Genomic DNA, 27,779 nt, shown 5'->3' with positions numbered 1-27,779 from the left:
AAAACAATGTTATGTGCAAGTTATGTTAAGTTAATCTAACACATGTTAAGCAGTTAGAATTTATTTACAGTAGCCTCCAAATTCATACAAAACATCTATACATTGTAATTTTCATACTGTTTCCATGAAAACATATCAATAACATTATTTTCATAACTTAGACGCTTTAAAAAATCCAAAGCAGAGCCGGAGTTGATACAGCAATGGTTAAAGAATCTTTTTTTCTATAATCATTGACATAGCTTTAGAATAAATAATCCATGATAAAAGGTTAGATTAAAATAAACCTACCTCATAGTTATGGAAAATATTATATTTAATTTCTTTGTTATCAGCTGTCTGAAATTGTGAAATATGCAGTTTAGCAATTCTTCTTGTTTTCATTTAAATGTCAAAGCAAATGTAAACAAACATTGTTAGTGTTCTAATCGCAGCCATGGAGACCAATCAATATTTACTTTTAAAATGTTCACCTTAGTACTTTTAAAGCCAAAGGGGCAAAGCCTACGGTCAGTATCGAAATGTGAATAATCCTATAAGGGTCCTTGGTATGGTATCTATATTTTTGTAAAATTTAAGCCCAGTTGGTTCAGTAGTTTTTGTACCTATTGGTAACACACATACAGACAGACACCATTAGATTTTTATATAACAGTATAGATTGCCACTGTATGTAAGTATCTTTTATAGCTTCAAGGTTTTTTTAATTCCTTAAAATATAATATAAAAACACTTTTTGTGTTAGTACTGTTTGAACTCATTTTATTTACACTGAACGTGTGACGAAGCGTGATAATACTTAGTAAACCAAAAGTATAACTAAATGTAACAGTCCAAGTGTAACTCTACTTTCACTAGTAACCTATCCTGATCAAAATATGATAGAGCAATTTGAAATCGCTTAGTCTACAAATTGCAGCGTTGGGAGTATTTGTTATTGTTACCGTTTTCCTCACTGTCCAGTCCACTCTTCCCACACTTTACATTGATATCCCCTTATGCCACTCCTGAGTAGTTTTTGTTAGATTCGACATTTGTCAAAACATAACATCCCATACTATCCCTAAAAGTTTACAATTATATTATCTATACATGATTTTCCTCTTGTAGGTTTTTTATTTGTACAAACTAAATTTAGACTTCGCAACAGATTGGCAAATTCAATAGATGTCTTTTTTTTCATTTTTATCATTTCTATGTTAAAATCACCTGCAATGGCTACAAATTTAAATGACTTTAACAGCTTTTTCACAGCAAGCTCAAAATTTTCCAGAAACAAACTAATATCACCACTAGGGGATCTGTAAACACTTAAAACTATAAGATCATAATTAATTATTTTAATACAGCTAAATTCACAATGAAGCTCAATGCAAAATAAGCTAACATCTATTTTGGTGAATGTTAACCCTTCTCTTAAAAATATTCCTACCCCACCATTTTTTATACTTTTCCTACACATGATATCTGCAGCAATAAAATCTTTAGGAACAAAGAATTCAACTTCCCGCTCCTCTAACCAATGTTCAGACACACATATTACCTGCACTTGCTCTATGGCACAAAAGTGTTCTAATTCTAACATTTTGTTCCTAATAGACTGGATATTAACCTGTAAAATTTTTAAGCATTCTTGATTTTCATTGTTATTTGTTTTAGCATTATTATTTACAGTAAAATCAAAATCATCCAGCCGCTCACAAAGTACAGATAAAGCCCCCGTACTGCTGACCAACATAATGGCCTCTCTACTACCAGCGGCGGCAGCTCTACAGATGAAACCATTACACCCAGAATCAGTGGCCCTATATAAGGCACTCGGTGATTTCAGCCCGAATCATTACTCATTACTTATTTATGAAGTCGCTCACATCCTTTTGTTACTTGCATTGTCATGTTTTTGCTGCAACGTTCAACTATGTGACCCAATTTTTCAATTGGGCTGAATTCAGAGTAAAGGTTTTGCTTCGTAAATGATTGATACTGTGGTTACGATTTATAGTGACATTGTTCATTATGGAAACATTTGAGAAGTGAGTTTTAATAGTAATAGGTATAATTAGATTGAACTCTTACTAATGCACTCAAGTCAAATAATTACCAATTAAGGAAACATATGTTATCCTTTACACACAAAGATATTTTTACATAGGCACCTTATAATTTTACAAGTCCATAACCCTACATTGTCGATTTAAAGTCAAAACTATTAAAAATCTTTTCACCTCTATAATTTTAAATCCCGAGTGGTGCTTTTCCTGCCACTGTAATAGAAGAAACTTTCTAAAATAATAATAATAAGTTATTGGACACGATAAAAGGTGTTAACAAAAAAATTTTCATGATAAAATTTTAACATTATTGATTCAAATTGAATTTGAAAAAATAAATGTATTCAAAATTTAATAAAATAATACCGGGTGCACATGTAAAAAGTATGTTTTTAGAAACTTTATTCCAAACTAAAATGTTATTATTTTTTTTATTGTTTACAACAATGCTACAAAACAGTGTATGCCGATGTAATCATGCAAAAGTATTTTTATAATAATAATCCAAATACAATATTATATGATGTTGGGACAGTATCTTAACTATTTTGGAAAACAGTATTATTTTTTACATTATTGTTTTGCCTGGTTGGCCTGTACATTAATCGTATCTTCAGAGCCCATATGATCGATGCCTGTAACGTTATCTTTTATATCTTCTATCTTATCAATTTATACTTAACAAAATAAATATTTTCTCTGTAATATCGATGTGTAACCCATCCTAGTTAAGTATGATTTAGCTGTAATTTTAAAGCTTATGATCCAGCGCAGGGATCAATGGTTAATAGAAAATTGGTAGTTTCTTCTAGGGCTTCGCCCTTAACCTTTAATTTATTTCTAGATGGTGTTTTCAAAGGTACCAGTGTTGCTGACCACTTTTTTTATGACTTTGAGTTGTCATTCAACTGCTCATTTTAAATTGTTAACTACAGCTAGATTCAAAACCATACACAAAACAGTTGTATTTTAATATTTCATTGATCATTGGCAACTAAAATCGTAGGTCTACTTCACAACAGGTTCGCCAGGACTCTTGCATTTAATAATTACACACCAACTTTGGAATCAAAACTTAATTTTCCACTTTGTTTGATATATTTTATCATTTGGTTTCATTTGAAGTTTCTCTTTGGGGCTTTGACAAACTGTGGGACTTCTTTAACTTTGAACAATTAATCCGTGTTTATTGCTTCTGGTGAAAATAGTTTAAATCCAAAGTTTAGTGTTAAAAGTAACGCAGTTGAGAACATGCACTGATTTAATTTCCGATTTTGCATAGTATTTGAAATAGTAACTCATACAAGCAATAAATTAGTATGACAACAAGCTGTAAAAATTGTTATACAAGACAATTATGGTGTCCGCGCAGTGTTAGGTGGCATTTAAGTGCAATAAAGCCACAAACACCCTGTTATGTAACATCATTATAATATGCAGCTTGTTAGTTCCAAGGTTTATCTACCAAGAGTGTTTTGAATATATTTCACCTTCAGCTTGTTACCATAAGTAGCTAGAGCAGAGTGGAATGAATACAAAAGAGGTAGTTTGGAATATTAGTATTTTACGCACAATTACTTAAACAATACATTTTGTTTTTTATTCTAAAAGCTAAGTGTTCACGAGTGATTTTTGCAACGTTAAAATAATTGAACACTATCAAAAATTGAAGTGCATATAAATATGCTGGGCTTTGTTAACAATCATTACAATTATTAAATGTCGATGAATGGGGGTTTTTAGGTTGGGTTAAGGTCAATGGGGTTTGTTTTAAAGCTTTAAGTTTATTCAATTTAGGGATAAATTATTTCAATTTAAAGTTAATCAAGGTCAAATCATACTTATAATGCAAAACATTATAAAGTATTAAAATTCTACTTTTGTACTTAAATGGTTTCGTGTTGTTTATTCTGTCTTAATTTATCTTCCTTTACATTACATTAAACATACTATTTATTTGTGAACTTTTTAAAACTATGTACACTGCTGCAAGGTGAAATTGTGGATACAGGGTAATGCTTGCAATCGTTTTGACTTGTTTTTACTCCCGTAATACATATTAATGTTAGTATTCATTGGTAATACTTTTACAATTCAAAAAATTATGATTAGCATCATACAAATGCACTGCTTATAGTATGGATGACATATAACGTTATTTTCCTATAGATTTATTGTTTTGTTTACAAGTCATCTGTATTGACAACACTTACACAAAACAACAGTATCACAAACAAAATTGGTACACCTAGATGTACTTTGAAAAAACTACGATTAAAGAAGAAATTTTATTAAATCACAAATTGAGATATTATTCTATCTGCTATAATTACTGAAAAATTAAAGCGTTTTACCACCGTTTAAAACTAACACTGCTCCAAAACGCCATCTACCGATTTGAAAAGAGTATGTATTGTGCAGTGGGAATATCTACGGCTTTGAAAAAAACGTTCCAATGTTTTAAGACAGCTCTTCGATAAAGGCACCGACCTCAGATTTTTATCTGATAAATTGTAGATGTATTTAAAAAAATCTTTGGTAAATACGACACTTCATTAAAACACCAACAACAGTCTGCGTATTAGGTGTTAAAAATATCCACAATAGTCTGTGTATTGAGGATTAAAAATATCCAAGACTATGCAAACACTTTTCAAAAGTTCATAATCAAACCGACTTACATAAAAAGATACAGGCGTAAGAGTAAGAGGAGGTTAGGAGGAGGGGAGGGACTGGCAAAACAAGAATCAGCGGAGCGCCGCGCAAGCTCAGTAGTTGTATTGGTGCCGACAACGCCGGACCAGACAATACGCATGCGCAGTTGTTTTCCCAGAGTAGACAATAGCCTGACTAACAATCTAACCGACTAAACGATGGGACATTGTTGATTTGAAGATTTTTTTGCGGTTTTTGTGAAATGATAGTTTATCCTCCGCCAGTGACCATGGCGACTAGACGAGGAGTTCACCCGAGATTCCTCAAGAAGATGACAAACATCAAGACTCCCAAGAGACAGGTGGTTCAATGGAAGCAGACCAATGTGGAGCACGGGGTGGTCATTGTAGACGAGAAACAGCTGTTGAAGTTGATCAAGACCGAGCCCATAGAGAAATATTATGAACTAGACCCTGAGCCGTTCGCCACGTGAGTAATTTTGTTATACATTGATTTCTTGGACTTAATATGTTGTATTTGATCCTTTGTCGTTGAGCTTTTAAAAACTGGTTTCATAATGTCTTTCCAATTAATTTGGATCATTTTCTTCTCTGAAAATCGTTTACAGTGCTATTAAACCTCAAAAGAACTACACAAAGACATTCAGGTTTGACGGTAACAATTTTTATCGTAATTATTAGGTGATGCTGAAGTAGAAACTGTCTATGGACCAGCTGTGGCCATTTTCTCTTCAATGGTACATGGTTGAATATTGTGGTTGAATAAGCCACTCACAGAGGTCGCTGCTATCGAAATCTTGTTTTCTCCTTTAAACTTAAATACTTAAATACTGATAGTTGAATGAGTCATAAAAGATCCTATAATAGACATTAAGTCACCTTTTAGTTCACCGTGGTTGAAAATTTGCTTATTCGTAATTTACAACCCTGTACTCTGTCAGTGACCCAATTGAATTATGTTTACTTTGATTTCAAAACTGGCAACAACTTTCATATAGGAATGGAATGTCTACTTATATCAATAGTCAAATGATAATCGTTGATCATAATATTACATTGAATATTATGATTTATTTATCAACTAAGTTGTGACGTTGGTAATCGATTTGTTGAAAGATATAATTATTTATTGTGTATTGCATGGTTTTTTTTAATTAGAAAGAAAAGTCCACTTAATATTGAGCAACAGTTTTATAAATTTGAATTCTTGAAGTCTTGAGTTTACCTTTCACGTGGTTTCAATGTAAAATCTATAGCCCGTAACTTAATGCTAAATTTTTGGAAACAGTGTCTTTGTTTAAAATCCCCATTATTTCAGGATACTAAGAAGATAAAAATAAATATGTTCATCATCCATATGAAAATACCAGCTCTTTATAACTATTAAATAAATATGTCTGATGTTTGGCTATTTTTATGAAAGTTTTGATTTTGTATGATTATATGATGTGATCAACTCTTCTTCTATAATATGGATGGGATCGTTTCAACACTGTTTTGATAAAATATACAATTATTTTCTCAATGCTCAATAAAATTAATGTTTCCACCCATACAACAATAAACTGATGTACCTTTTACATGATCGATCTTGTGACTTTCAAATATTTTTTAAATCCAATCTGAGATGAATTTTGGCTCAAAGCTTTTTTTATATTTGATGCGAGTAGAACGATAATAAGCCATGCTCTGAGCAACCCCTTGTGTTCATATACTTGTTGTATTTCTGGTGAAATAATTAAGTGAAACGTTCCTATTTTATTTTCGTTACGAAATTTGTTCAAGTAATGTTCATTTAATTTTTAATAAAAAAAATCTCTTATACTCGTTAATTTCCTCTCAATGCTGTAATGCAATTATGAATAGATTGACAGACCTATTAAAACATCGAAATTATTCAAACAAAAGACAAGGCATCAAGAATTATAAGTTAAATCGTTACTAGACTATGTTTTAATATTTTTGACATAGGCCTAGTCTGGTACTTTCAAATTTTTAATATTTTTTTTCGCAAAGGTTTTTTTACTACCCAACTTACAGTTTGAAAATAGAAAAACCATTAAAAAACTAATTACAACCCGTAGAGTTCGAAAACGTAATAATATTTCTTTACACATTTTGAGTCATTTAGTAGAAGCTTTTCTAGTATAAATCATAGAATCGTTCTATATTTACATTCAAATACATTCATCTTATGTATTTAAATTTGATTGGTTTTTGTTTGTAATCGATGCGTATAGTTGATTTACTGATTGTAGGGTTAAACAAGGTAGGCCAAGTATGTTTACTGGAGGCTTCAAATATCATTTATAACTTTCTAAAGACAATTACATATTTCGTGTATTGTTTTCGTTTTTGATTTATTGATGTTTCTAAATTGTATGTCAATTTATTAATTATTAAGTTATTAATTCAGAAACACATTAATATAAGGAATATTATTTCTTTTAAATAGAATCGTCTATTAAATTTAATGTTGTGCACTTCATTGTTTAGTATGTCATAACCCTTCGTGTCTCTTGGTGTTTGAATCGACAATCTAGGATTTCCCATAAAAGAATAAAAATATGGAATTCGATTAGTCGAATTTCCCTATTGAATGAACGAATAAAATAATATGTTTATTTTCCAAATAATAGGCTATACATAATTACAAAGTACATACTTGTAATCGTAACGATTACAAAATATGAACTAAAACTAAAATAAAAATAACACTTCTGTATTAACTTATTTGATTTATTAGAAAATAAGCAGACATAGACAAGTGCTGACTGTGTGTCTGCTGGGTTGCTATAAAAAAAAAATAGTAAACCACATCATAATGGAATAATTTAAAAATTAAAATAAACTGTTGCTTAAAAGTATTAGTATTGGGAAGTAGCTATTACCAAAAGAGGCTCGGTAAGACCTGGAGCGGGCACCAATATACTTTTTTCATTTTGATATCCCTTTAGGCCAAAATACTATTACAGTAGGCCCCTACCTAGGTCAAATTTTTATATGTGATCCCGTGAACTCGATAACTTGAGTAGTTTTGTCCGACTTTGATGAAATTTGGCTTGAAGATGTAAGGCGGGATGAATTTTGATGTGTTCACGGGGGGAATCATAGGTAAAAATTTGCGTTTCTAATTTTTACCCCCAAAACAAACAAATCCCAAATTCCCTATAAACTATTTTAAAGAGTTAAAAAAGAGAATTAAGTATACAATATTGAAGTGTTTTTAGGGTTATTGGCTACGGAGAAAATTAAAAAAAAATTAAATTTCCATTTTATTCTTATGGAGAAGTAAACTGTTGTAGTGTGCTTTTTTTATATGTATTTTTATCAAACTTGGCAAATTTATATATTTTAACTAAGCCATATTTTACCAAAAACCCACATTATTACCTTCCCTTGTAGGTACTTGTTTAACCTAATGTTATTTAAATAGATTTAATTGAAAATCCAATCAGGCAAATGGAAATTCGCCTATTCTGCAGGCCAAAAAAATAAATTCAGCGGGGGTATTTATCTACACTCCCTAACGTTCCAAAAGATCTTCCAAAAAAATATCAGGTTCACAAATACATATTCCAGACTTGTCTGTTTGAAATATCAAATGATTAGAAGGTGTGATTTACCAGCTCGGGCAGACAGTAATCACAAGATAACAAGTGGCCTAAATATTGATGCCCTGGAGGGCCCTCCCCTCTTTGGTAGGGCCCGTGACCTCCTGGAGGGCCCCGGGGCCCAAATACACGATACTATCATTATCTCAAGCTTGCTGTGACCGTTGATAAACAGATGGTGTCGTCAGCCTTGTCGCGAGATTGATGGAAGGTTGTGGACTCGGACTTTCAAGAGTTTATTATCCACATCTGGTCAAAGTATTACAGTGTGGAATGTCTTAATCTTCTGTTACCGCTGGTGTGGAAACTACACAAAAGTAGGATAAAATCTTGATCAAAACGTTGTAACTAATTGTATTGGCTATGATTTTAGTAAGTAAATCATTTTCAAAACTCCCTTATGGGTAGTTCCATGGAGTTTAACTGAATACACAGGAGAGCATTATTTACTTGAAAAACTACGAGAAATACCACTTTTTATGAGCGAAAGCATTACCGTAATGGTTAGAGTCGTATTGTTTTATGTATATAAATAAATTGTAAAATTCTAATCATTTTCAGTATGAAAAAGTAACAATCTTTTTATATTTTCCATCCAATACCGAATAAGAGCTTTGGTAGTTTTATCATACTACTAGTCGTTTTTTCTTTTGACTTGTAAGTATTTTTAGTACCAGACAGCAGTTCCACTATAGCCAGAGGGTAGAGCCATAAGTACCCTATTGACATTATAATAGGTCTATAGAAATTCTGTGTACACATGGCATCTTACAGCAAATCTGATTCATTGGCTTATCTGTAATAAGACAAACATACAAATATGTTTTCTATTTATTCAGCTTAAAACGCCTTTCGACCAATAAACTTTTTAAGATAAAGTTTGGGCTCCCTCACTCATTGATTTTTTTACAGATGAATTCTTAAGTAAAAGCCCTAACCTTCTAAATGAATTTGCCTTCTAAACCTCGCCAATCACTGCTTGAACGTGCATCTGCTCTAGATTTAACTGCTAGTCAGGCTGGTTGATGTTTTCTCGTGACGATGCTGTACAGTGTGCAGTGTTGTGTTAGGACAGACTCGTGTGGAGTTAACGATGTCGTGAGTGTCGAGGACTTTAACAAACTGCCAGCGTCAACCGTCTCCCTGCTACCTAGGACAACTCCATCTACTCTACTGTAGGGTTTGGAACGTTTCTAAGTGCAAGGAAGAATTTTTATTAGGATTTTAGGCTCACGAGAATGATTTTTGACCGCGTCCAGTTCTGCGATTCAAGTTAGCTTGATGCCACCTTCTTGGTCGACCAGGAGTAAATATATATCAAGACGTAAATACCTTGAACGTGTTCCCCTGATTTGTTAGTTGTTCAGAACAAAATGTTTGGCATAATGTGTGTGTAGACATTTAAAATGTGTTGCTGGTCTAAAAGTGACAGTCCCAGATCCAAATTCTGCAAACCACCAATGACAATTTCTTGTGTTGTAATGTCATAACCAGAAGACATGGAACGCACTTGGAGTCATAGGCTCACCTACCAACTAAATGACATAAAACTCTTAGACAAATATTGGTAGTCTCCCTCTACGAGAAGCCTTACGATAATGAAGTATATTGCAAAAGTTAACCAATGATTTTCTCCGAGCAAAGCTCGGTCCCCAGGTAGTTGTTTTTAAATCTTGTAAAGTAACATTTTACAAACTACACGAACTAGTTCACGACTTAACAAGTTAATTTAGAACAAAGCAAAGGTTTGCATGCATAACATCGTTACGGCCATTTCAGAATTGTAAAGGAAGAAAATTAAATTCCGTGTATATTTATATTACTCCTTTAGTTGGTGCATTTATGCGATCATATGCGTTGAGGTATGGTACGAGTATATGTGTAATATGGCTCAATAACTAATGACACTCAACATATCAGCTGTGTTGACATATAGGCTGAGTCAGAGTGGTGTAAGGTTTCATGAGATCGGTAGCTCAGGTTACGTCACTGCCTTCGACAGTTCAACTTGATTCATATTGTAACAACGTTCAACGAATGCTTTGATGATTCACAGAAGATGATACAAGGATATTTATACGGACAGTTGTTGTAAATTATGGCAATCACCAGTATACAACATAGTTAGGTTACACAAAAGAACGTCCTTAATTCGTGGGAGGTAACATTAGAGTATTACCATCACTGATAGGCTAATAGGCTTTTCTTGTCCTAGGACGCTACCCACGAGCCCGGAATTGTTTGTCACATTACTTCAGGCTAGACCTAGGGATTACGGCTTTATCACTTATATAAAATCCATTGGTGATTAGGTAGGATTTGAACCCGGGACTCCTGAAACCGGAGTCCCGCGCTCTAACCACTAGACCAGCTCTCTCCCCCGGGCTGATAGGCCCAAATTAAAATTGCTAGAATTAAAACTCTAAGGGCTGTACTGTAACTCTCGATCTTTAGTCGGAAAACTTTAAGTTCGACCCATCACCACTGACAAGATGAAATAATTCTCTTGGTTATAATGGTCAGAGCCCACCTTCAAATCCGAAGGTTGCTGGTCCGAACGTAAGCGGTGCCGATTCTGGCCCCAGAAGCGATTTATTTGTCATAGGGCTATAAATAAAATAAGATTTTTAACGGGTATTTGACGTTAGATTGAAACAAAACCAGCCGCTCCTTGTAAACACTTAATAAATACTACATTTAATAAATAAATTCGGATAAATACTGCGTGAGCTGTTCAAGTATCAAAAACTCTCGGCGTGTAGGTCAACAACACATTTCTTGGAAATATTTATCACAAAAGGGAAAATGTATTGATTAGCATACGGTTATAGCATCACTCGTCTATGGTTTGATAGATACTTGACCGCTACCACAGACACAAGTCATGTGGTTGTGTAGAGCCCGTGGTCATGAATCAACGGTAGAGGTAGGTAGCAGCCCACAGACCGGCGAGCCCAGGGCGACGGCTCTGCTAATACATTATACAACTTGTAGCATTCCGTCTACATCAATAATCTATTTCCTAAAACGTCAATACCGTTCATTATTGTAGCGCCACGCTATTACGTTCATGAATAGTTATGATTGTGAAGGAAGTTTGATGAAGGATATTAGGGTGACATGTTAAAACCTTCACAATGAATGTAGGGATACTAGACCTTCAGTTGAAAAATGCAATTCTATCATTGAGAAGACTTTGCTTTTTAAAGTATTTGTTACATTATTTGGTTTAGCTCCTAGCTTATGGTTCACTCCTAGACTAATTGGAACTACTGAGTTCAAAATTACGAGTATGTAAACCGTAAACGAATTCCTTTCATAGCGTATATGCATTGGAAAGAATCTTTAACATATTCTTCTGTAAAAATTGAGTAAACATACTTAACTATAATCTTAGGTTTTACTGCATCTTTTACAGCAGAATTTCACCCGTATATTAGATATTCAATTAGCTTTTTAAATCCCATGTGTTCAAGCTCAAACCAAGAACTTGTCCAACTTACAGCACTGCAACACACCTTGTTATGATGAAAAATTAGTCGATCATTTAACATTAGATTAGTTTAGGCTCTTGGACGGTAAGAGCAAGTCTATATTCCCGTCGGAAGTTCTGTACAATAAAATGCTAACAGGCAAGTTTGGTTGAGACTTGAACGTAAGTTTCCTTAACCTTTCAACATCCTTAAACGACGGATCCCATTAGGAGCTGTACAGCAATACTCTGGAGGCCAGTAAAGGTCGGTTGTGGTCAGTATATCCCTTATTGTTCTCATGACCCGGTTTAGTTGAACCATGTAATGTATCAAACCATAACATTACACTATAATTTGTATTGTTTTGTTGTTGTATTAGTTGTTGTTTGTATTTGTTTTGTAAAATTCGAGAACCATTTTTAAAACATTTTCAAAGAACCCACGTTGTCTCTTTTGCATTTTGACCTCGTTGCAAGGCATGGGTATAGCGGGTAGTTAACTATGTTATCTCCCCCTCTGGAAGAAACCCTAGAATTATTCATTTTTCATCTTCACAGACCATAAAGGACGTTTGTTTGTTTGATTTAGATTTGTTCTCACTAGAAAGAGACCTATCTTATTAAGTTTTCTCAAATTAGGTTACTAAATATCACATCAAGCCAAATACCAACATCGACCAACCTGAGCTGATCACAGATAACACAGTGGTGAGGGAGTTGACTGTCAGTGACTCAAGGCACATCCTTCGCCTAGATTTCCACCAACTTTGTTACGGAGTGTAAACTGTTAGTGTTCGAGTGTACAAGGTAGTTGGACTTACTCAACAGCGTAGTTTATGGAAATACTCTTGTCCACGCGGTAAACCTGACAACGAGCGACATTAAGCCAAGTCCAGTGGGCGCAAAACGCGTCGAAATACGAGTAGATACGCGTTAGTGAGTCGCGCCAGCTGTATTATTTAATTTGCAGCTCCGCGCGCGCCCTGCCTTATATAGTTGGCGGGCTGGCGGGTAGAGCGGGGGCGAGTCGGCTGTTTGTCGTCTACCTTAGACAACACAATCTGCGGTAAACCACTCCCAGGGAACTTAATTAATGTTAATCGATCGTTTTCAATGTAGAAATCAAGTTTGTAACAAGAAAATGTTTGGAATTAATGTTAACTTGTTTGTAAAAGTTCTGCGTTTTCTTGGTTTTGACCACAAATTACACATTCGATTCACTCACTGTGTGTTTATACTAGAAGAAAATTACCTTGCACGTGAAAAGGGCAGATGATAAAAAAAAACATATGAACGTTCAGTCCTGAGTTATCTGTTATATTTGGAAAGACATAGTCTAACTTGTTGCATTTTAAAAAGAGCTGTGTAGCCTCCGGATTATTGATTTATTCTGATATAGATTTTTTAAATGGGTTAAATACCTGCATAACATAACTTGATTTGGTGGCAAGTAGTTTCGATTCATGGATAAACCAGCTTCAGGTCCCAAAAAGTCATAATTTTTTTAGGATGAACCTGGAGATGGTTTTACCCATGAACCGAAACTGTAGCAACTAGGATTAACTTTATGCAGGTATGAAACCATTTTCAATTAACTAACTTTATAATCATAGACTCAGCCTCAACATAATTTGTAAAACACTCAGAAAACTGATTTTTTGAAACATGATAAACCTTTTCTTAACGAGTATTACCCTATTTCTCAGACAGATCAAATTGCTAGTTGGATGTAATTTGATTGTGTTTTATTGTAAAATATCTAGTGTAACCAATTCACCAAATACTTTTTCCTATTCTATTTTTCATTTATATCATCAAACTCAGGGCCTCAGCAGTTCCGTCAAGACACAGTGTCAATTCACTTCCACTCTCGGACATTTAACACTGAGCTACATGGTTCCATTAATTTCTCTGTCAAACAAATACACAGAAGGAGTTGTTCTCCGTCAAGAGGATCAATTAGTCAGTAGTGAGGCCGAGGCGACGGCGCCTGTCAGCGCGTTGAATGCTGAGCCGAGCTCTAGGCGGAGTCCACACCATTCACCACCTCGCACCTGGTAGGAGTTATCGTTTGTCTACAGCACAATATCTCCGTCTTTGTCTAGTTCCGCACACGATATCTCTTTATCTTCATCTACCGTTCACACACAATATATCTATCCTTGCGAGTCTTCCCGGGGGTTCCAGCTCGAGTGGGAATCAAGGAGAGTTACACAGCACTTTGAAACAGTCTTAGAAACACAGCTCCTTGTAGAAGAATAATGAATCAGCATTTAAATTGGGTTGTGACAAACGCTACTGGTTAAGAAGGAATTTTAAACATTTAAGTTTACTAAGTGTAATAAGAGAACATGATTGAATTTTGGAAATGTAACAAGGGATGCTTTGTTAGCTGTGTTGGTTAAAGGGTTTGACTTTGGTAAAAGAAATCGTAAGCTCCCAGTACCAACAATATTTTTCTATAGTATAAACTGCCACTTGGAGATTTGACTCAAGCACTGTTTAAGGATCTGAAATTATATTTTCGCTAAGGTCTTAAAGAAATCCAGGAAACTGTGATACTCCCCAAGGCCTCTTAATATTTTACAAGGCATCGACAAAACATAATTACTCTTTAATACAGTAGATTTGGGGTGAGATGTAAATGCATGCCTTGCATACGCAGGACATTACAGTCGAATTTAGCCAAAACTAAGGCTGCTTTGCCAAAGAAACAGCAAGTAAAACCCTTCATGTCCAAAATAATTAATAACGCTGCTCACAGCACGTGTTAATTTCTAGGTGGAAAATTGGCCGGATTTACATTTACGTCGGTTTAATTTGGAAACTCGATAGATTAATCAACGAAAAGACAGCCCATTAATAATAACGGTCTTGCTGAGATCCTTATCCAATCGCGATCCTGTGGGAGGGTCAAGTCCTGGACACCTTTCTGGGAGACGTCCCTCCCCCGGGATATGATGTATGACTGGGAAACTCGGCGTGGGAAATGTACAGGATACAACTCCACATGTCCGAACGTCCAGAGAAACTGATACCATCTAATTATACTCTGTCATATCCCTAAACAAAAACGACAGTCGTATAATCTTTAGCCGTTTCTCCTCTCTTCGCTGTAACATTTGCTTGGACATTCATAATAACAGTGTGCTTTACTGAAAGGTCGAGTTAACTTTTAGATGTAGTTAACAATGTTGATTTATAACGTTTTTTTTTTCCGGGAGAAACTTATTACGTAAATATTGCATATACAGTAATATAAGTAGATGAATTTTACATAGTGGGATTAAGTTCTTCAACATCTTCAATTGGGACTACTTTCAATAAGGTTAAAATTAAGTTACATAGTGTGATTATAAACAAAATGAAACACAAATAAGATTATGTTTGATTACTATGTGAGGCTATGTCGGTAATATTTCTAAGTATACAAAACTTAACTAAGTATACGTTGTAAATATTGTAGAATCCTAGGTCATGATGGTAGTTTTAGCTTTCGAAGAAGTGCATCAATTGGGAGTATTTCATTTGGTCCAAAATCGTTTGGTCCACAAGTTGTAAAACAGTTCGTTTGGTCCAAAATCGTTTGGTCCAACACTTGTAAAACAGTTCGTTTGGTCCAAAATCGTTTTATCATCCAGTTGTGGAGTATTTCATTTGGTCCAAAATCGTTTGGTCCACAAGTTGTAAAACAGTTCGTTTGGTCCAAAATCGTTTGGTCCACAAGTTGTAAAACAGTTCGTTTGGTCCAAAATCGTTTGGTCCACAAGTTGTAAAACAGTTCGTTTGGTCCAAAATCGTTTGGTCCAAAAGTACAGGCAAAACCAGAATTACAATTGTGCATTGTGGAGTAAACTTATGAAATAGACTGTACGTTTCACTGTGGACCATTCGATCGGGTCGTTTGATCCAAAACTCTAATACGAGTTCGTTTGGTCCAAAAGTATGAACTATTGCGTCCCTCACATAGAAGGCGTTCAAATAATCGCCGTCACGTCGTCAGCCCAACCGCCTGCCTTCCGAGGCCTATTTGTTGTTTTGTGTCACGTTTCTAAATAATTGATATGTTTGCATTTATATACACGTACATATACATATATTTATTTATATATAATGTGTTTGTGTAATGTTTACTTTTTATCCCCAGTCAATCTTAAAACAACGCGTTTTAATTCCCTAGATTTGTGGATAAATATTAACTTTGCTTTGAGGTTGCATTTAATGTTAAACAGATGGTTTATTTAATTTATCTATATATTAAAATTCAATCTGTGTTTGTTGTATGTTTGTCGTGGTATTTGTAACAATTATGTAGTTAATAATACAAATATATAATGTTAATTTCTCATCGAAGATATATCCTATTTGTAAAACTTCCCAATATGTTATGTTTACTCCCCATGAGAACCGTGAATAAATTATTGAAAAGAACAGAGTTTGTCATTGTTGTACCTTTATAAAAAATTATATTATATTTTTAAATATTTATATCTTATCTTATCTTACTATCTTACTAATATTATAAATGTGAAAGTTTGTGTGTTTGTTTGTTTATTTGTTTGTTTGTTTGTTTGTTTGAAGTTCAATCACGCATTAACTACTGGACGGATTGGGCTGAAATTTGGCATGATGATAGCTTACATTCCCGATTAACATATAGGCATAAAATTCTTATCTCAAAAATCCTTTCGGGTTCCGCCCCAGTGGCTCTGTAATTCCCCATGTTAACCTTTTGAGTATTCATATTTAAAGGGAATTAAAGAATTTAGTCAGCTGTTTCAACTAAAAAAGTTGGTTCTATGATATGGAAAAGCATTAAAAAGTTATAAGATTTACCAACAGGGTGCAGCACTATATTTTTTTGCATTTATGAAAACAGCTAATTTGAACTAAGCAGCAACAAAAAACTGTGATTCGCAATGAGAACTTCGCAATGAAACTGAAATTTAGGATTAATAACTTTCTATAACTTATCATGCATTTATTCATAAAATTATTAAAAATTTAATCCAGTAACTGAAAACCACTATTATTTAAAAAAAAATATGGTCAACGTGCCTGAATGTTTGTCTCAGACAATTATGCATATCACAAAGAGTAGTCCTATAATTGATGTACCTTAATGATATGTCTATGATAAATAAAAGTAGCCTATTTAACATTCATTTTCATAGACTGTAAAAGCCTTCTGCACTTTTATTATTCTGTATCGTATTACATAATGGGAAATTGTCCAATGATTAAATACACATGTATAACAATAATCTCGTGATGATCTGTCAGTCTTGAATAATAAGAAAAAAATATCGGCAAAAGTAGTCAAAAAGGCAGACACCAACCAGTACAATAGATATAACATAATGCAATAAGAAATGATTGAAAGAGTTACTGTAATATTAAGATTATATAATTGTTCGTAATGGAACGTTATATTGCTAAACATGACATTATACAGAAGAACATCAATTTTAAAATAAGAAAATAAGATCCTTATATATAATTCTGTAAGACAAGATTTTTACCAGGAAATTGTGGACGTCCAGAAAGTATGAGTAGGCTAATTAATGTAATTTTCATGTTCTATTTTAACCTTTTGATTAAGAATTATAAACAACGATGGAGGATCAATAGTAAACACTCCATTGTAAATAGGTACCGGTACAACAATACAAATTAAGGTGTATTATAAATTTTTAAACACGTTGGTCCACTGAATTTCTATACACTCTGTATATTAAAAGGTCGCCAAATGTGATAAAAACTGTTCATTTATAAGATTTCCAACCGTGTGATACACTATTGAGCTTTAAGTTTGTTTATGTACGCTTTAGTGGTTTGAATACAACAAAACATGGCGTCTTTAACGTTAAAAACATAGAAAGTCAACATGTTTAAAGCAAAAATTGTATTAATATTATTATTGTATACGACGGCGGATATTTGAACGCCTTCAATGTGAGGGACGCAATAGTTTATACTTTGGACCAAACGAACTCGTATTAATGTGTTGGACCAAACGATTTTGGACCAAATGAACGGCAATATAAACGTACAGTATGTTTCATAAGTTTACTCTACAATGCAACATTTTACTTCTAGTTTGGCCTGTACTTTTGGACCAAACGATTTTGGACCAAACGAACGTGTTTTTAACTGTTGGACCAAACGATTTTGGACCAAACGAACGAGTTTATAACTGTTGGACCAAACGATTTTGGACCAAACGAACGGCAATATAAACTGTGGACCAAACGATTTTGGACCAAATGAAATTGGATAAAACGATTTTGGACCAAACGAACGAGTTTTTAACTGTTGGACCAAACGATTTTGGACCAAACGAACGGCAATATAAACTGTGGACCAAACGACTTTGGACCATTTGAAGATGATCCCATCAATTGAGTCAACCATTCATCTGTAATACCATTTGCAGTCCTATTCCAAATTCCAATTGCACCTCTACGAACTCTGTCGACGTAAATCCCAAAAAAGATTCAAAACGAAATTTTAATTCACAGTAAATTGAAGTCATTCATCACTTTTGATTAAAACAAAGATAGAGTTTCAAATCACCTAGGACAACCGACAGATGGTTGACGAAAGTTGAGATCAAGTTTTGGCGCGGGGGAACACAGTTTTGAGTAGGAGAGGTGACGTAGGAGCCGGGCGAACTGCGTCTTGGACCGGGTCAGCCGTGCTTTTTAGGCTCTTGATAAAAATCATTAAACGAAATCACGTGTGGGAGATGGCGCTGCCCACACGGGGCGTACGCCGAACTGGTTAGCCTAACTAGAAGCTTTTAGTTTGGGCGTAACTGTTACAGTTCGATTCAATTATAACGGGTGTTTTCCTCATTGATTCTAGTGGTTACAGAATTGTATTTGGCTGTAGGAGGTGCCTTGAAATTGCTATTGATGTTGAAGTGCATACCGTTTGTTATTTCGATGTTCTTATTAAATAAGGTGTAAGATTTTTGACTGGAACCACAGAACAATTTTCCAACAGATTTAAACCATTTTGATTTCGAGAGTTTAATGTACAATTATTATGTATCAAGATTTTTGAAAAATAATGATTTGTTGAAGAGCACAATGGCCTATACAATTTGTATGAGATTAACATTAGGGTGGTAAACTATTTGAATTATTCATTGAAATTGCTGACCAAAGATCTCAACCAAGTATGTACCCCTATTTACTTTTTATTGGACCAACAACCTACTACAATAACTATTGACAATAGTCAACATAACAAACATTGATTATGTGTCTTACATATTAATTATTTGTTGTAAAAAAAACTATAAAATCTTAACTTAAAAACATTCTTTTCTACAAAAAGAAATATATTTTCAGCTCATAATGACCGAATTCAGCAATGAATTACAGTTACATATTTTCACTAACATTCTACTATGTTCGTATTTTTATTGACGAAATAAGTCTTTGTAAAAAGTTACCGTGGGTGTTCAAGTGGAGCGATAAATTTCAACCTTTTGACGACAGCTGCCAGTGAAAAGCCGCTTCAGCTTGTAAAAATAATCTTAACGGTTATCCGCATTAAACCCGATTATAATCAGATGAAAAAGTCGTTCGCTATTTTTGGACACCGTAAATAACGAGTGAGGCGGCCGCTGCCTTTCTGGGCAACAAATAAAACGACTTTGCTTTCCTCATCTTTCTTGCGCCGTTTAGGTTTTATTCTCTTGTAGTCTTTGTTTTATCGTGATGTAATCGGCCAGGTTTTTCTGCTGGACAATCGGTCGATTTTCTTTTTTACTCTTTGTAATTGGTCCCAAATTAGTTGCAAGTTTCGTTCTTCAGCCTTTGGATCTCGGTGAAAACGTTAATTGTTATGGAGCCGGAGCAACTCATTTGGTTTGGAATTTGTGTAATTGTTTTTGCTAAAGTCAGGCCGGAATTTCTGGACGTTGCATCTTTTTTACGGTGGATGATAAAGGAGTTCATGAGTTGAAAACTTATTAACTAACTTAAAGTAACTAACTCTGGTTTATTTGGTAAAAATATATATTTGAAATAGGCTTCTTCTTCTTACGTTCAACAAAACGATTGGATAACCTGATCCATCTCTCTTGTTGTGTACTGAAAGATTGGAGTTTACGTGTAACTATAGCCAGCTGGAATGACATGGTTTATAGCCAGTTTTTACATAGGACTGGGACGGTGGCGTCTTCCTGTAATCCAGCTACAAGGAGGTCGCAAATTTTGGATATTTATAGGCATGCACTGTGGATGAGATACTCCCTGGCGTGGATTAACGTCCGCACTAGTGAGTACTATGATTATCAGCAGTACTACCCTGATAAATAGACAAATTCGTTAATACCAAGGCAAAGACGTGGTTCGGATTCCACTACAAACTGTAGGTCCCTTAGTTGCCATTAGCTGTATGGGCTATTAGTTAAGCTTTGTCTAAGGAATGTCAGCCTTAGTCACTAACAAGACTACAAGATCGCGTCACTCATCCTACGCTCATCCCCATTCATACTTGGCTTAAAATACCTACTTTGTAAGGTCACCATTTCAATAAAAAAGTTTTAAAAATTAATAAAAGTATTAAAGAGTCACCGTTGGACAAATGCTAAAATACCACATGCATGAAATTCATTTTCAAATTAACTACAGTATTCAACCAATAAGAAAAACCCAGACATACAGCCAAGTAGCATCGTGAAGAGATGTGACTACACACGTCACTTACCACAAGGACCTCCTTATAATTTCACTAGCAAAGTTGAATAACGAGTGACCTCTGGACTCTACAAGATAGTCTCTAGGTCGAGGCTTGTAGCTGAGACTTGTGACAAGCCATAAGCTAATACAATCAGCTGATCGCCCTCCTTGTACGTCAGTGGTCAGTTCAGCCAACCTCTGAAATGTCATAACCGTCCGTGATGATTCATAGAGCTGAATTCCCCTGAGCCTTTTACGGTAGTTACTACCGGGATTATGCTTTACGATCCGTGCTTGCAAGGTAAACAGTCTTCAGCCGTCCCGTTGAAGCGTGCTTCCTTGCTTTGAATTTACGACGCTAGAGATCGCGGAAGTCACTTATTGTTTGTACTGTGAACGCCTCTTGTCGTTGACAAGGGTGAAGATATAGTATCGCGAGTGACCTAATTGTTTCTAGGAAATAATTTATGAACTGCACTGTTTTATGGGCTGCAAATGGTCAGCTTGATGGATAAGAATGGAAAATTGTAAGTTTAAGTGTAGTTCGACTTCAAATATGGTTACTGCCTTGTTCAGTTGTTTAGTGAGTTGAGTGAATATGGCATGGTCTCTGTGAGTTATGTCTTACTAGAACTGGTAAATGTTCTAATTGAAATTTGAAATACTCTTGACCTTGTATGATTGCTTGTATGAATGCTTGGTTAATTCATTAATATTATTAATACTCTCAAAGTCTTAATTGGCTATAATCACTTGATGAGGCTATCTAACAAAACAACCTAGGATTTTGACCATTTTATTACAAAAACGCCAAAAAACGATGTAGCTACACAAAATTTAAAAAAATCTATTATTTGATTATCTTTGATATCTCTCGTGTTCTGCTCTAGTACAGACTACTGTTTATTGATCTTACGCCACTGTAAAACCACGATTTCACTCATGTCTACAACCAAATAAGGCTCTGTAAAATCGCGATTCACGTTTCTAATTCATGTCCCGAAGCGCTACATATCAAAGTGCCAGACCGAGGGAATAATTCGTCCCAAATTGGCTTTCTATGGAATCGGGCTCTAATGAGTAAATTGCCAAAGTGACGCCAATTGATCAGAAGACCTTGGCCTAGCCGCGAGGTCTTCATGTTGATGAAACGGAAACGCCTCGGGCAATATAAGGCCTTAAACGAGACTTAAGGTCTTAGAATTATAGATTCTTCTGTAGGAAGTTTAGTGTTGCTTTATATCTTTACACCCCAATTTGCATGTTATGCAGATACCTTTATAGTCCAATTTACCTCAAATTGTAACTAAAGTTTCCATAATCAATCAATGATATGTAGATAAAAAAATAAAAAGTTCCTACAAAAAGATTAATAACACCTGAAAGTGTCTTTGGAAAGTTTCTCGTAGAAATCACACGCATAATATGCTCTATGATAACAAATTAGAATAAAATAGTATTATGTGTACTGCTACTTCAAAATAGTAGTGTTTAGATGGTGAAGCTATTAAAGACTTCAAATAAATTAACCGTCTATAATGCCAAAACATGGGTTAGATATTTTTAGTTGGGTATTTTTAATTTGTACTGTACTCACACTTTTCACAGTGTAACTGAATATTTTCATAGACTTCACTACTTTTGCAGTTTTGTTTGAATAAAATTCGAAATGTTGTTCAATATGTAGATTCCTGTGTCTTGTTTCATCAATGTAGTTGAGCCATGTAAATAATGTTATTGCATTTCCATTAGGTCTATTTGAAGTTATATGGAGCCATCCTCGTAAATAGTTTGAAAAAAATATCGACTACCTCTAGTTATGTAGTTCTTTGTTTATATGTGTTTTTTTTATAAAAAATCTTTAAATTACAAAATGTTATTAGAATAAGTTTATGGCTCAAAATTTTAATATATGAAACACAAAAAGTTTTTTCTACACTTCAGTCCTTAATGTTCCCGTATACCATATCAAGCCAAGGGCACAACCCATAAATTGTTGTGTTCGCTCATTTTTAAATTAACTGTGTACAAAACCACATATTCTATCCAGTATAGAAGTTACGTACGGGCTTACCTTATATCACACATTTTATACCCACTCGTATTTCCACATTCGCACTAGGTGCGCTACAAACAAGGTTTCAAAGAAAGCCATAACAACAAAGTTTTACACGGAGAAGTGTTAAATAACTGAATTTATCGGTGAGAGATCTTCTAAACCAGTTTGAGAATTGCCTCCTGGATAGCCACCGTGTTATTAAACCTGGGGTATAAATTACTCACGCCGAAACAGAGAATTAATTCGGTTACTGAGAACAAGGCTAATTTGTAAACACCAAATTGTGCTTCAGGCTTCGTTCGGCCTCCCGCTCAATGAGTAATGAATATGTGATCGGTTAGTTTATGTAATGTATACTGAAACGTGTTATTTGAATATTGAGAGTGATTGCTGGCCATTGATGAGTTTAACATTGATATAAAGTGGTTTTAGTCCGCAGATCAAATTGGGGAAGTAGCTCTAGCTAACCTGATTTTTTGAGAGTGGAAGAACCCAGCGTGAAAAGTATTTTTCACTGCATGGAAATTTGCACCTTTAAACATTACGTAAAATAGCTCATTGCCGCTCTAGAGTGGGAATGAATCATTCCCGCTCGCTAATCAGCTGATTTAACTCTTGGCGTTTCTACACCAGCCACAGCCGCGTCTCCGTTACGTTAGTTAACAATTGGTAAGCAAATAACATAACCTTGAAAAAGCAAACATAACCTGAATGAAATTTTATATACATTTAAAAAGTCAATTTGTGTGTTTATAAGTTAATTATGGTGGTAGGAAAAAACTGGTGTATTAAGAGCACAAACATGCCTATGCGCTCTTAATACACAAGTAGCTATTACAGTATATACAACTATCTTAGTATTAGTATTTCTCGAAATAAACAATGTTTAGGTTTTTCTTTGGTTGTGTTTAGGATAATAGATAAGATCATTAATCAGTAAAGTTCTTAAATATATTAGTAGTTTTTTTTTTTTTGTCATTTGAACTAATATATCCCCGCTTTGTTGTATGTACACTTCGTTGAATGTGATTGTACTTCGGTCGCAGAACCCATTCTAGATTTCGATTAAATACTCATCATGTCATTGACACTTTGTGACAGAGCTTAAATTTATTTTCACTAAACGTCGTTGTTTTTTTTTTTTTTTTTTATAACAGGTGGGTTGAAACATTTACTATGTAGTATACAACAATATCATGGTAACGTCGTATATACGTTTCTTTATTTTTGCTCTACTTACTTGAAACTTTGAATCTCATCTGTATACACATGAGGGCTTGGCTCGCATAAAGCTAGAGGTCATCTATCTACATATTGTAAAAGGACAGTGAAGGAGGAGTAGGAGGTTATCTCCATTTTTTCATGTCAAAATGATTCTAGTAGAAACTATACACCAAACATATAACAGAAACAAACATAAACTTTATCTCTCAGCCATTTACCACGAAGCTCGTCCAAAGAGGTATCTCGACCCACACTGTTACGGTGTATTAGTGTTAGGTTACTATTTGTTGGACAGGTTTTTTGTTTAAGCTTCACTGATAACGTCGGCAATTTTGCAAATGTTGATCCGATGGGCGGACAACTTTCTAACGCCAATTCAAGGAAGTGGAGCATTAAACTTTCATGAAACCTTACAGAGTAAGTGATTGTTTAAGTGTTAATGTTGCTTGATTTTCCTCGGGGAATATAAATTTAAATTTTAAATTTGAACTGAAAATAAGGAGTTTTCACTTTGTTGTTCAATCAGATTTCTTTTACATCCAATGAGTTTGATGAGATTTGTTTTGCATTCTGGATACGCTTACGAAATATAAAATATTGAAGGAATGAGGTAGTCCAATGATAACAGCTCGAATAAGTATTTTATGCTGAGGAAAATATCTTGATTGGCATTAAACGTGTTTTTGTAACCAAGGGTTTATATATTTCCTTTACATCCTAGGTCGCTAAGCTCTATACTAAAAGTCCCTACAATATTACTTCAGGTTGGTGCTAGGTTTAGTCACGGCATTAGCACATGACTGTGTTAATGACTAGATGTTTGGAGGATTTACATTCGGGATCAAGAGGTAAAAATCCCCGCTCTATCTCTAGATCAGCCTCTTGCCATGTAAATAATACATCCAATAAAATTATTTTACTGACACTTTGAATGTTATCAGTTAATTTTGTTCCAATTCAATTTATACAACTGGAATCTACGGTTATCACAAAAACTATTATAAGATTAATTGAATACAAAATTGAGTGTTGGTAGTATTTTCGACTTGGCATATCCAGTTTTTTGGATGCCTAGTTACAACTACATAGCAACACACATGTACACTACATAGTAACTACATATACAGTAGAGGTAGGGTTTAACCTATATTAGCTCAAGCTGGCCCTACACAAGTTCGTTGATTAAGTTAACTTAAAGTTTTTAGAATACGTAGAAGGTCAATTGGTGCTGACTGGTAATGGTGACACATCCCTCTTCTGTTGTGAAAAACTTAAACGCCGCAAGCAATGTCCTGAAGTTGAAATCAATGTATACAAGCCGTACTGAGTGTACATTGTATCTTCCTGAACTAGGCCTATGTGTAACGCGATCGGTCACTGCCCTTGGGTGCAAATATTGGAACAGGAAGGAGTTGGGCGTTGGAGAACACATAGCCGTTAAAGTGTTGTATGTGTCGCGACCAAGACCTACGTGGGGCGAGACATTGCTATACCAGTAAATCCACCTTCTACAGTTCCACACATACGTCCATCTGTGTCTGCACCGGTAATGGCTTGTACTGTGATAGATAAGGTGTAATATCTCAACAGAATCGTTATAAGCTTATTTCTTAACGTAGCCTGTGAAATGGCTGGACAGTACCACACGAACGAGTTTTTATTTGGATCGATAAGAGAAGGAAATGCTGCAATTGTTGTTGTTTAGGTATTATCAGACTACTAGTAGTTGGTTTTCTAAATATCAAATGCATGTGTTCCGTTAATTTTAGCACTGCTGTTTCGATTGTTCAACCACCCTCCTGTAAATCTTACCTAACGGCCAATGCACATGTATTTGTGATATGAACGTCCAAAGCTGTGATGCTCCACGAGCATAGTGCACTGTGTGTCATATCAAACCCCAAACTCGAATTGGCTCTACTTAGCAAACTGTTTAGTATTCGTGTAGGCCTATATCTACCGAGATCCTTCTTTCCACGATAATAGCGCATTCCCTACATGGGAGTTCTGTAAAGAATCGAAAGTAACTGTATTAACTAATGTGTCTCTAATAACGTAAATAAACTATTCTGTCTCGAACCACTAACCACACCGGACAGTCTAGAACCGATCCCAAGATTCTCTATTGTTTGCGAAGTGCGTGGGACTAAATCCGGTCTGTATCAGTCAGTGTCTAGTTACCTAAATTTGAATGTGGCTTCGGAAAGTGAACGTCATAATTCGTTTAGCAAATTGGTGGTTTGGGCCTCGGGCTTTCGTGAGCTGAAGCTGGCATTGTAATGGGACCTTTGTTTATGAGCGTTGAGCAGTGGTGTCTTGCGTTCAGAGATTTCAATAGTACTGCCTGGCTGAAGAGGACTTAGTCCTAAAACAGCCTTAGTCCAGTAGGGTTTCAGCTCACTGAACTGGAACATCACGAGAACGAACGAATAGTACTGTTAGTGCTTATTGAAGTATTGAAATATGTTCAATGTATTGAAGTATATTTTTGGTTCAAAATAGTTCCACAGTTAAGAATATTTACACTTTGGCCATATATGAAGTTGTAAATAGGCTTTAAAAAATTGTACCTAAAATATGGAACATTTCTATTGAAAGGTACTTACTCTAATTTTATAAAAGGTTGTGCCATTCTGTTAATTTATACCTGATTAAAACTAACCTCCTATACTTTTTCTATCATGTAAATATTGTTGTTAAAACAGCTTAAATGACGTGTTCTATAAATTCCCCTAATAAATTTACACTCATATCTAGAGGTGAACGTTTCATGTGTACATTCTTTATGTATTAATACTCGTATTGTATCAAATATATCACTTGTTATACGGTAACATCTGTTTTGGGTTATATAAACTGTTCTTGCTATTGTAAACTGTTAAAATAAATACCAAATATTGATACATATATATTGATTTTGTAAGCTATATATTAAATCTAAGTCACACATTCACAAATAATACGGAGTACAAATACGAACTAAGTATGGTGTTTTTCTCTATAATTACAATAAGAATTCATCTATCAACTAAGGTTGATAACTAAATCTCAGCTTATTATTGTAGAATGTTGAAATCCACAATTTTTTATTATTTCGTTCCGTTCCTAAGCCCATTATCCTTTTACAAAAAGTCACCTAGAAAGTTCCAACCCTATAGCAATATTTTAAGCTTGTTACAAGTGAAAGTCAATTATAAACTTAGATTAAACACAAACATATAATCATCCCCAGTGGTGTATTTATATGGCCAGCGCAGTTGAAACACTTCATTAAGTCCAAACCTCAATTATATTCCAATCTACTCTTACTCTGTCATAGTGTAATCATTTCCATCGTCTACCAGAGTTCCAAATTCCCACGAAGGTGGTTCTGACTCAGTCCGAGATTCAATTATGTCCTACGCAGTTCGATCCAGTTTTCAGGTTTTTAGCAACACCTTTTCCAGCGAATTGTAGGTGGTATACCAATGTAGGCGGCTTATTATAAATACAACTCTTTATGTGTATCAGCGTCTCGCACAACTAATGTTTCAAGGTCCTTCGCCTTATACGGAGACACGGATTTGTCACATGGTCCCTGTGTATTTCCTGCGATAGTTTTCATTAGCCTCCTAATTTTACGTCACAACCACTGTTTTGAATGTATTTACATGATTGAAACATTTATTTTCTTGTCAACAACATTTGCATAACTGAATATTCTGTGGAGACTTCAACGCTGGATCTGTCAAGAACTTCTAATAAATTTGAAACGTAATTTAAGTATTTTTTTTTTTTTATTCAGGACTGTAGTAGTCAGTAATTGAAGAGTAAAATAATATAAATAACAAACGTTTAGATTTGTTTAAGTTCTTTTTTTAAATATTTAAAAAAGGTCAGTTTTAAAGTAGTGGACGGATATGAAACTTTTTAGAAGATATTTATCTAACTAACAGCTGGCTCCTGGCTCTACCTTAACAACATTATTGTTGTGTTTGAGGCTTACATA

At 34.6% G+C, this 27,779-nt stretch overlaps 1 protein-coding gene across 1 annotated transcript in view; it reads left to right on the top strand.

The window, feature by feature from the left end:
* The first annotated feature begins 4,840 nt into the window (after positions 1-4,840).
* Positions 4,841-27,779, top strand: part of LOC129002203 (uncharacterized) — a 78,371-nt gene continuing 55,432 nt past the window's right edge. Inside the window, exon 1 of the mRNA XM_054429843.1 lies at positions 4,841-5,195. Within this exon, the coding sequence (XP_054285818.1) occupies positions 4,969-5,195 (227 nt within the window). The 5' untranslated portion in view covers positions 4,841-4,968. The remainder of the gene's footprint in view (positions 5,196-27,779) is intronic.

Source organism: Macrosteles quadrilineatus, unplaced genomic scaffold (genome assembly GCF_028750875.1).
Source record: "Macrosteles quadrilineatus isolate MER2022 unplaced genomic scaffold, UCM_ALF_1.0 Scaffold_9__3_contigs__length_116548681, whole genome shotgun sequence".
Taxonomy (NCBI): Eukaryota; Metazoa; Arthropoda; class Insecta; order Hemiptera; family Cicadellidae; genus Macrosteles; species Macrosteles quadrilineatus.
Note: the sequence above shows the minus strand (reverse complement) of the source record. Positions and strands in the feature narration are given on the sequence as shown.